Source organism: Glycine soja, chromosome 10 (assembly GCF_004193775.1).
Source record: "Glycine soja cultivar W05 chromosome 10, ASM419377v2, whole genome shotgun sequence".
In the NCBI taxonomy this organism is placed as follows: Eukaryota; Viridiplantae; Streptophyta; class Magnoliopsida; order Fabales; family Fabaceae; genus Glycine; species Glycine soja.
Genome location: NC_041011.1, coordinates 39,802,213 through 39,812,838, shown reverse-complemented (window position 1 = coordinate 39,812,838; position 10,626 = coordinate 39,802,213). Strand labels below are relative to the sequence as shown.

Sequence of the window (10,626 nt, the reverse complement as noted above, 5' to 3'; positions counted from 1 at the left end):
ACTATACAAGTCTATATGTAGGGCCAAAATAATAACAAAAAAACTTGATAATTTTAAAGGCTAAATTATTCATATCGTCGCTTATCTTTATTTTACTATGTAATTTGATAATTGCTTTTTTGAAAGATATAAAATAGTCCCTTATCTTTATTTTAGGCTGCAATTTGATCTTTTATTTTTCAAAAGGTGCAAAATGATCCCTTAAGTAATTTTTTAATAGCATCTTTATCCAAAATAAAACTAAAAAAGACATTACACCAAAAATAAATATATACTATAAAAAAATTAGTTAAGACCATTTTGCACTTTTTAAAAAGGATCAAATTGCATCATAAAATAAAGGTAAGAGACCATCAGAATAAATTAACTTTTTCATACACCAGAATAAAAAGACAGAATAATTAACCTTTAAAGAACTAAGTCAATGTCAAATTTCAAAAGATATATAGTTTTAAAAAGGATTAAATACATTTTTATCCCTATAATTTATTTATTTTTCATTTTCATTATTATAATTTTTTTTTCCTTTCAATTCTTATAAAATATATTTTATTTTTTGTTCTTGAAACATTTTGGATAGTATTTTTTCACTGTTATAAACAATTTTACCATTCAAAATGTCATCTAAATCGTTGCAAGAACGAAAAACAAAACATTTTATAAGAACCAAAATAAAAAAAGAAATTGGAGGAACAAAAATGAAAAATAAAAGTACAAGGATAAAAAAAAAATATTTAAACCTTTTTTTAATAATCCAAATTGAAAATTGTTTAAAAATTATGTTTAACTATAAATTTTGATTATAAAAAAGAAAAAAATAGAACTCTACTTCCAAAGTGAACCTGATCTTAAACCCCCTTATGCATACATTGCGTCACCAGAGTGTGGCAGTGCCATTATACACAGGATTTACACAAAATAGCAAATTGCCCGTACAATTGACTCCAAAACAGTATGTAGGGCATGCATGCAGCACTGGCCCCCACCCTAAACAGTTCCAGGCTCTGTATACCATAAAGTATTGAACAGTTCAGTAGAGAAATTGTTGTTCTACAATTATATATATCACTGAAGTCAAAGTACTGGCTGGAATTACCTACTTGTCCTTTACAAGGACTTGATACAGACCCCAGAAACTCATGTCTGGAAGAACATTTAACATTAGAAACTATACATAACAGAAAGATGTAAGCATGAAACCATCTAATCTAACATCCAGCAGCCTTGAGGAAATTGTCAAAAGGGCTTGCCGGAGGCAGCTTCATTGGGTCCCTTGGCAGCTGGGCATGCCCAACACCATTTGCTACCTACAAAGATAGTTTAAATATAATAATATTAGCATTGCATTTAAAGAATAGGATTTGTTTTAGAATTGACCTCAATAATTTCTAAAGAACTTTGCTAATTAGTGTCCTTAGGATGTGAATAAATAGAAAGTTTTTATCGAAAATTGTATAGGATTGCAATGGAAATTATGGGAGTGTACTGTGACACTTCTCAATAATAATAATAATAAAAATCACTTTTGATTCCTTTAGGGCACACTAGTTAGCATTCTCCGTTTCTAAAATAATTGGAATGATAACAAATATGGGCATCATCAAACCTTCTCAAGTGCTGAGTTCCTAATATCAGCAATTGCCAGAAACGATTTATCAGGTGCTTGGCTGTAATGATTCTCAAAGGCCAGCCAATTTGAAAGCTTCTTCCTTGCACATGTCCCGAGTGATTCACACTGACTAGCCATGGCGTTGTATGGAAGGGGCGAGGTGGAGATAGCTGTTCCAGCCACTTGACCAGCTACCTCTAATGCCTACAAACATTGAATAGGCTGTTGAGCTTGTAGGAACAGTAATTGTGAGTAACAATGAGGCATACGAATTTTGCATTTGCTTCAAAAAATAGGCATGAAAGAAAGACTAGGGAAAATTAGCTTCAAGCATTTCACTTAAACTCGCCTCATCCCAAACCTACACTATTAGTGTTTTTGGATAACACATAATTGATTCTACCCTACAAAATCATGGTGAAACCATGAAAAAGTAGACGCAACTTTTTGTTGCTTCACCATGAAAAATTAATAGATTTTTTTTCATCATTATGTTTGGTAACCATAAGGGAAAGTAGAAGAAATGAAAGTGAAAGGAAAGAAAAATTTCCCCCTTATTTGATGCGATAGAAAATGAGAGGAAAGAAAAAGTTGTATTTGTAAAATGATACAAACACCCTTAAATAAATATGCATACATTATATGATACCATCAATGATAAATTTGTCTTTTTAATTCAAAATGCATGCCTCTCTTCCCTTTCATCGAAATTGGGAAGAAAGGCAGGATTACACAAAAATGCCTTATCATACAAACATGCAAGACAGAGAATTTACCGATTCCATAAGTTGTCCAATGCTGATAACTTGAGGTGCGGAAGGGGATATTGGCATCTTTGGAATAAATCGAGAAAGGTCAGAGACAGATGCTTCACTGATTGTGTCATCTTCACCACCTGCTGAATTTGAGGGAAAATCCTGCATAATCATGGGGAAAAAAAAAACTGATTGTGTCATCTTCATTTCCCCTCCACAAAAAAAAAAATGCAAGCCAAGGACGCTTGCAGTCTGCAGCCCTGGTAAGAGGCAAGCAATCAAACCCATGATATCAAGACATGGCCAGTGACATTTGTGAGATACCCAATTACAATGTCTCAGCAGACAAATCAAACTGTTTTATATGCACACACATACTTAAAATAGAAAGGACAACAACTTCATGTAGGGAATGAATCTCCTGCCACCAATCACCCACTTAGAAATAACAATAGCATTTTTAAGAGATGACATACCCCATCAAATGACAGTGACTCCTGGGAATGAAAAATTATTTGATTCTGATCAAGCATTGACTGTGGACCGAACACAAACTCTTCATCAGGCTTGAATTTCTCTGACAATAGCATAGCCAGTTCATCTGCATCCAGCTTAAGAAACAGGAAAACACCAGAAAGTGAGAGAGTGGGGGATTATGAACAAAATATCCCCGCATATAATGTAATACCTCAGTGACGTTAGCTAAATTATGAACCAAAGCATCCCTTATGATCGATTGACATTCCCGTATTTTGTTCTGTAACTCTGACAACATTGAACATGCTAACTGATTATCAGCAGCAGTACCATATTCTCTCACATCCACATGGATCTTAGCATATACATGATAATCATCACTGACACTCAAGAATGGATCAACCTGATTAAATGAAAGTATGCAGTTGTCAAGAATCAAAATATATACTTTACATTATGCATAAAAAACATGTCATTTTATACCATCAAAATCAGTGCAGAACTCCTCTAACAGAACCAAATCAGTTTACTCACATCAGACATTGGCAATGACGCAAACACATCATTCAGATCATGAATCTGATATATTTTGCAGGCAAACGCCAACATGCCAGCAGACAATACATAGACAGACCTCTGGCAAGCAGGGGGCATTATTCCTGCTAAAAAATGAGTACAACAATTTTACATCCATTTTTCCCTTAAAAATTATAATTACTTTGAAATTGAACAGTCCACATAAAGATAATGTATATGCCATACCATTACTTTGGTCCAACAACATAGTCCAGAGAGACAGAGGAAGCTGGAAGAAGCGGATAACCAGGTTATCTCTGTCTTTCAGGTTCTGCAACATTGAATTTTGGGAATTTGTAACAATCACTATAATTATTATAGAAGTATATATAACCAAAGTGCAGTCAAGATTGTCATTATATTCAGTTTACTATGAAAATGAGAATCCATTAGTTGCTGAGAGTAAATGCATAGATATTCATCTATAAGGTAAGGGTAATCAGCCAGTGTGAATATAAGACAAATGGAACCTGACTAAATTTGAAGAGAAAATAATTTAAGATGACAAGTTCAATAAATTTGTATAGTTTCCTAACTTGCTTATGACAAAATTGTTTGACAAAGTCAAAGTCACTGATAATACAGTAAATCTCAATGTCACTAAACTGCTGTTTCTCTATATTGAAGATTAACTTTTACTGGGAGCTCAATATACAAAATTACAAACACTCAATTTACCATACATGATATATCCAGAAGCAGAAATACAATAAGGATAAAACTACTGGGATACAAAAATGACAAAGACAGGAAGTAATACAAATACATATGAAGTACTACCTTCATGCGTAAGACAATTAGTGTCAAAATGAATGAATGAGCCATAGCTTCAATATTTGAAGGTAAATTATCAGGAAGATTGGCTTGAATCCAAAAGGCAGAAAGCAGCTGGGCCATTTGATCTTCAGTTAGTTTCATAACATATGGTTCCTGAGAGCACATTCAATATCAAAACTTAGTAAATACTCACATTTTAGTAAGAATAACTACAATTAACAAAACATATATTGACTGAAATCAATTCAATTACTTACTGTGTCAGTCAAACTTGGTGATCCTGTAGCCCTATCAATGATAGAAGTGAATTTGTAAAAGTTAGGGGAATTCTTTAAGCCACAGCCCTGGTTCCAATCTTCTGCCACAATATCCCTTTCTTGATCATGAACAATATTCCCATGATTTTCTGCCTTGGTGCTATCTCTGTTTCTGCGGAGCTTTTCAAGTAAAGCTGTAATTGAAGCAGATGCAGACACAGATGCAGCATGAGAATGCCTTTTGTTGTGTTGACCTAGATATCTGGACCGCAGAGAGGAAATTTCATGTGTATGGAAGGAACTTGGAAAAAGAAGAATGGAAAATATAAGGTGTGCTCCAACACGAGCCTCCACATCTAAATGCAACATTACTTTTAGGAGTTGCACTAGAAGAGCTTCAGGAAATCCCTACATGAAAGCATAAAAAATTGATCAAATGGATGCATTCGGTATTCCAATATTCCCAAAAGAAGCAAATGGAAAAAAGGTTCATCTGTTCACATTTCAAAGTTATGTTCAAGACAATGCCTCTCCTCATCCTCCCTAACATGTAAAACTTTTAGTATAGATGATAATATAATCATATTTTGTAAACTATGTTACTAGATATTCCAGCTTGCAGGGAACATTTTGCTTTAAACACTCAACAAGCTCCTCTCACCTGCTGTGAATGTAGGCGGCTTAATGCTAAAGTGAGTGCACGAGCAAGGATGATCAGAGATCCAATGGTTGCTCTACCAACAACACCAGATGGAATATTTTCTAGGGTTATCGCCATCAAGTCAAAAAGTGGCTGGGCATCAATTACCTAGACAACCAACAAAGGGAAAAAGTAGTTTAGTAGCTGATCAAATGCAATGATCCAATTAATAGTATTCTGAGGGCAAGGGCTGCATTCGTGAGCCTACCCCATTGGCAATTTCTTGTAAGCAGTCGTCAATGGAATTTTGAAGTGAGATATTTAAGTTCAACTCTTGCTCTCCAACAAATTCACTGGAGGCTTGAAGGCTTTTCCTAAGATGTCTGCAAAGGACACCAACAAAAACAATCTCTGCCAAGCCACTCCCTGATCTTATTTGCATAGCTAAAGATGTGGCAACCTGAACAACACAGGTCTTAAGTTGAGGATCATTCATGACATTTTTGTGGTCCAGATGATGTATCACAGAAGCTAGAATTAAGCGCTGATTTCCTGTACAGAAAAGGCAAGAAGAAAGAAAAACATGATTATGGAACACGAATTGAAGATTTCACAAAATACCCTAGTATAGTATTGTCCATAGGTCATGGCTGTTAAAATTTTCAAAATCATCAAATCCACATCATTAAAGGTAAAACATGAAATTTGACAATACATCCACTGGATGATTTATTTCTGAAAAGTAATTGAGCCAAAAGTGGTAAGAGAGAATAATACCTGAGTTCTCCATGAAGTAGGCCATCCTTGATAAAACTATCATTGCTAACCCTTTCTGAGGAGCCCAATGTTGTCTAGAGTCAAAGTAGACAAACATTGGATCCAGCACACGACGCATAGTTGTGCTTTCCTTGGCTAATTCAACCATTCTTTGAATACATATCTGAGCCCATATTTCTGGATTTTCAATTTCTTCTCTATAATAATAAAAAATAAATTAAAAGGGGGGCCAAATGGTGATTAAAAGCAATGCAACAGACTGATTACACAAATACAGCAGCTAATAAATGGCCTACACTGTTTTATAAACTCTTGAATAACATATACCTGGTTAAAAGGGAAGGATCCTTTACTTCAGGTCGTGGCTGGATGATCAAGCAACTAGAGCGATTGTCATTACCAATAACTGAACCACCCCGACCTTCACACCGGATAACCTCATCCACCCAATTATGATGTGCCTCTTCCCTGGCATCAGCTTCTTCATTTTGTCTACTCCAATCAAAGTTATCTAAAGCGGAATGTACAATCTACATTTTGAATGAATTAACAAATTAGTGATGATATCAGACAGAATAGGGCAACCAAATTCACTATGCAAATTTTTAAAGCATTTATTGATCAAAGAAAATACAGTATAATTGTAGCTACAGGCTTGTTGGGTTTAATTCCTACTTTCCCATTAGTGCAAACACCAAACTTTCATGACAAATAGGTTATTACTTATTAGACATGAAACTGAAAGCATCACAAAACCTTGGATGATTTAAAGTCCCAGATATATTTTCCATCTAAAATATTATTCCATCATATTTTCACCTCAGTATTATCAGAGATATGTCAAGTCCAACAATAATGATTCAAAGTCGGGGAACCATTTACAATTGTAGATGTAAGGAAGCTTGAATTAAAGGCTACAATGATTTCAATGGGGAGCATCTTTAATTTTATAACATACCTCATCAAAATCTACAAAAATGTGTGAAAATTCAGCCATAAACCAAACCTGCCAAGAAAAAAAGAAGTCAAATAAGCAATGCCCTAACTCCTAAAAGACTCTGAAACGACAGTAAAACTCACTGCAACCATGAAATTTTACGTGAAAATAAACATTGGAAAGCAATCAGAACTCTATGAACTTAAATGTAAAACATCATAAGCAAAAAGGACATCAAAATGAGGCACCGATTACCATTGCTGAAAGGCATTGCAAGCTTGATGCCCTCAAGCAGCGCTTTTCACGTGCTTCACCATGTTCCTGTGATAGCATGCATACTTTCCGCACCAACTTTTCAATGCTATGAGTATAAGTAGCATCCACCTGTTTTTTCATTGTGTCAATAGAATGAATATGCATGGCAAATTGACATCAGCTGATTTATAAGTTCAAAGAAAGTAGTAGGAGAAAAACCAATCAATTAATCATTTTTGAAAGACTGAATGTAATACCCAAGGAAGGACCTATAGTTATCATTAAAAACAGACCAGGCCTAACTCACTTGCAAAAGCTAGCTCAAGTGACATCTTAATACACCCCCCCCCCCCCCACCCAAGATTGGACATCTAGAGCACCCAACATTAAGACTGAATAGGTTTAGATACCATATTAGAAATGGGGGTTGAGCTCAACTAAATCCTAAAAATTAGCTCAAGGGAACAGGACTGACTAAGTCTTATTAGGAGTATTCCAACCATATTACTAACTTATGTGGGACATCTTAACAATTATCAAATAACTCTGTTTTGAAAATTACTAGAATACTATTATATACACTCAATTTTGGTTGTATACAGACATTGTGTGCAGTTTTTTTCTGTTCCCAAGTACAAAAATCCAAGAGAACATTGATTTAACTCAATTACAATCATGCATAAGCCACAAATGCAAGCAGCCACTAGATATCTTAGGGTTTCTGGATTGTATAATTCACCTGACAGTAGATGAACCTTGATAAGCACTGGCAACCAAGTGTCTGAATGGTCTCATCCTTAGAATAGCTCAAGAGCTCCAAAATTACATTAAGCACATCAACAGCAAAATACGCTCTGGAATATGTAAGAGGTAGATAAAAAACTTAGAAGATAAATCACATAAAAACTAGCCAGTGGAGATCAATATCATAATCATAATGAAATAATGGAAAGAATCCAAAACATATCAATTGTTTGATATCAGTGCACCACCAACAGAACATGGAAACATATGCTAATTAATCAAGAGAAACTTACATCTGCACCTTACAAATGGAAAGCAACTTGTTGAAGGATTCCGCTATAATATTGACCAGTTTGATGTGCTCAGATCTGAGTTCTTTGTAGCACCTTTCTTCAAGATATTTTGCTATCTATCAGAAAGGGCGGAAATAGTGAACTTCAACAACGGATCCAACTAATTCAAGCATATCTGATTTCCTCTTCTTTGTCTAAAAAAGAAACTAACAATACAGAAACAAAATAAAATAATAAAATACCTTTGGAATCCGGAAAGGGTTTTTTGCAGCATATTCACATAATTTGATAATCTTTCTTTCACTTGGAGGCTCGTCCTGAGAAGAATAAATTAAAACATGAAAACTGGGCATGGGGTTCTACTTCATGTACAAATGAGTGTAAAGTGAAAAGATATAGCCATATAATCAAGTATATTGATTCACCAACAAGCTTGCTCGGTTTACGAGAATCAGAATTTTTCTTTCCATTGAGAACAAGGGATAACTGAAAACAATAAGGATGAAACTTAGATACAGTTCCTTAGTTGCTTTTCTTCAATCAAAATTGGAGTTTCAACTGAGTAATTTATGTTGACTTTAATGCAGAAGTTTATTACGTAGATTATGGCGGTGAAACTTCAATTCTAATTGCAGAAAAGCACCAAAAGAACCTAAGGAACTGTATATAAGTTTTGACCAAACAATAAACCCATAGCAATGCACAGAAGTAACAAGAAGTTTCCCTTTTTTCTCTTCAGAAAAAGGAAATTATTTTTCTCCTTCCAATGTCCAAATAATGGCATTATGGCACTACAAATGCTAGATTTCCACAACAAATTTTTTTTCTAAGAGGTCATACTGGAGAAAAAAAGATTCATTAGCTAAAACAGCTGCAATGGTGGTAAACAAAAGAGTTGAATGAGGTTAATATTTCCATTTTCATGCTGATTTAAAAATAAAAAAAAAACTATTTCAATTTTCAATGAAAAAGGGAGACAAGACACGTACAGGGGACTTGGGGAAAATATCAGCAAGCAGTTTTCTGTATCGTTTGACCGGCTGGCGTGATCTTGACCTCAAAGCAGGACAGCAAACACACATGTTCCCACATGCTGGGAAGATCTTCCGAGAGATGACACCCATTTCCTGCAATTCCAAAAACGAAACCAAAATGTAGTCAAATTTAGAACAAACCAAGCCAAAATATCCAACAAAGAAACTCGAAATCAACCAGCAAAAAACCAAAAAGCCCTAATTAGTCAACCAAAAAAGAAAGTCAAACAAAGACAAATAAGAATGCAACAACAAAGCCAGGATCCAAAGGACAGACTCAGTAACATCCGAAAGCCAAAATGGAAGCACATTGAAACCGAAAACGAAAACATTCACAGAATAAACAGCTACAATAAAAACATGTCCAGCTTTTCAAATTTCAAAATGAAAAACACAAACAAGAGAAAACCAAACCACCAAGAAAGGAATAAACAAAGCAGAATCAACCACACACTGTAAAGAAAGAGACCAACCACACCAAATTTTTTCCTAGTGATAACAATTAACAACCAGAATCAAAGGTGACAAACAAACACTAATAATTCTAGAGAATACCGAAAACAAAAAAAAAAAGTGAAAGAGAAGAAAGACAAGAACAATACCTAGCCCCTATGGAAGAAAATCTGGGAGGGAAAGGTGAACGGAGCCTTACACAGAGTGAGTGAGGGCAAGTGTGTGAATAGTAACAATCAACGACAGCGAATAGCAGCAAAAAAAGGAACAGAACAGAACAGGGAAAGAGAATACAAAAACAAAACAAAGATGGCGCGTGAGTCAAAACTCGAGACAAGGTGAGACTATGTTGGGTGTGGGAGATCACGTGATTGTGTCAGGTGGAACACAAATTCATTTTCCTTTTTTCTTTTTTTCTTTTCTTTTGCTGTAAAAAGTGTACCTATGCCACTGCGGTTTCAAACCGTGTCAGAACTTGCAAGACACATAACATTACAAAACTGAAATTTTGATCGTTGTTGGAAAAAAATTGAAAAAACTCCAACTTCACGCTTGTGGAAACTGATGTTACAAACAAAAAAAAATCAGTACTGCCTGTGAATAATGAAAGTTTGAATGATGAAACTTTATTTTGAACTCACCATTTCTGGGAATGTTAGTGCCGTGGTAAGTGGACAACACGCGCAAAGTTATTGAATATCTATAATTATGAAAACAAATCCTAATCAATGCGGTGTAATTATAGTACTAAAATTTAACATTAAGACTCAATGAAATATCTGTAATTAATAATTATCACAAATGGTCAAATGCTAACAAATTTTTTATTCGTTAAGTAAAAAATAACAATTTTATTGAAGGTAATTAAAAAGATCGTGTTACTTTTAATCATTTCGTTATAAAGATTAGAAAATAAATCCGAGTAATGGTGATACCAGACAACGGATCTATGGGTATATATAAAAAATCAGTGCACATGTTGGAGCTTGGAAAATGTTCTGCCCACATGAATTGAAATGTGGGGACTTCAAGGGGCAATTTT

At 34.6% G+C, this 10,626-nt stretch overlaps 1 protein-coding gene across 4 annotated transcripts; it reads right to left on the bottom strand.

The window, feature by feature from the left end:
* Positions 1 to 833: 833 nt before the first annotated feature.
* LOC114371222 lies at positions 834 to 10,248 on the bottom strand. Of its 4 annotated transcripts, none has more exons than XM_028328668.1 (20): positions 10,226 to 10,248; positions 9,087 to 9,224; positions 8,340 to 8,414; positions 8,098 to 8,213; positions 7,800 to 7,914; positions 7,061 to 7,189; positions 6,827 to 6,874; positions 6,196 to 6,398; positions 5,869 to 6,065; positions 5,360 to 5,643; positions 5,113 to 5,259; positions 4,452 to 4,859; positions 4,198 to 4,347; positions 3,604 to 3,688; positions 3,376 to 3,503; positions 3,053 to 3,244; positions 2,841 to 2,975; positions 2,386 to 2,526; positions 1,607 to 1,813; positions 834 to 1,307 (listed from the first exon to the last, which is right to left on the bottom strand). In XM_028328668.1, exons 1-20 carry the CDS (start codon positions 10,226 to 10,228, stop codon positions 1,209 to 1,211), a joined length of 3,000 nt encoding a protein of 999 aa, XP_028184469.1. In that variant the 5' UTR covers positions 10,229 to 10,248; the 3' UTR covers positions 834 to 1,208. The 4 variants fall into 4 exon arrangements, with proteins under 4 accessions (XP_028184469.1, XP_028184470.1, XP_028184472.1 ...); XM_028328669.1 differs by having other exon boundaries at positions 3,376 to 3,500; XM_028328671.1 differs by lacking the exon at positions 10,226 to 10,248 and adding an exon at positions 9,784 to 10,119.
* Between the last annotated feature and the right edge of the window lie 378 nt (positions 10,249 to 10,626).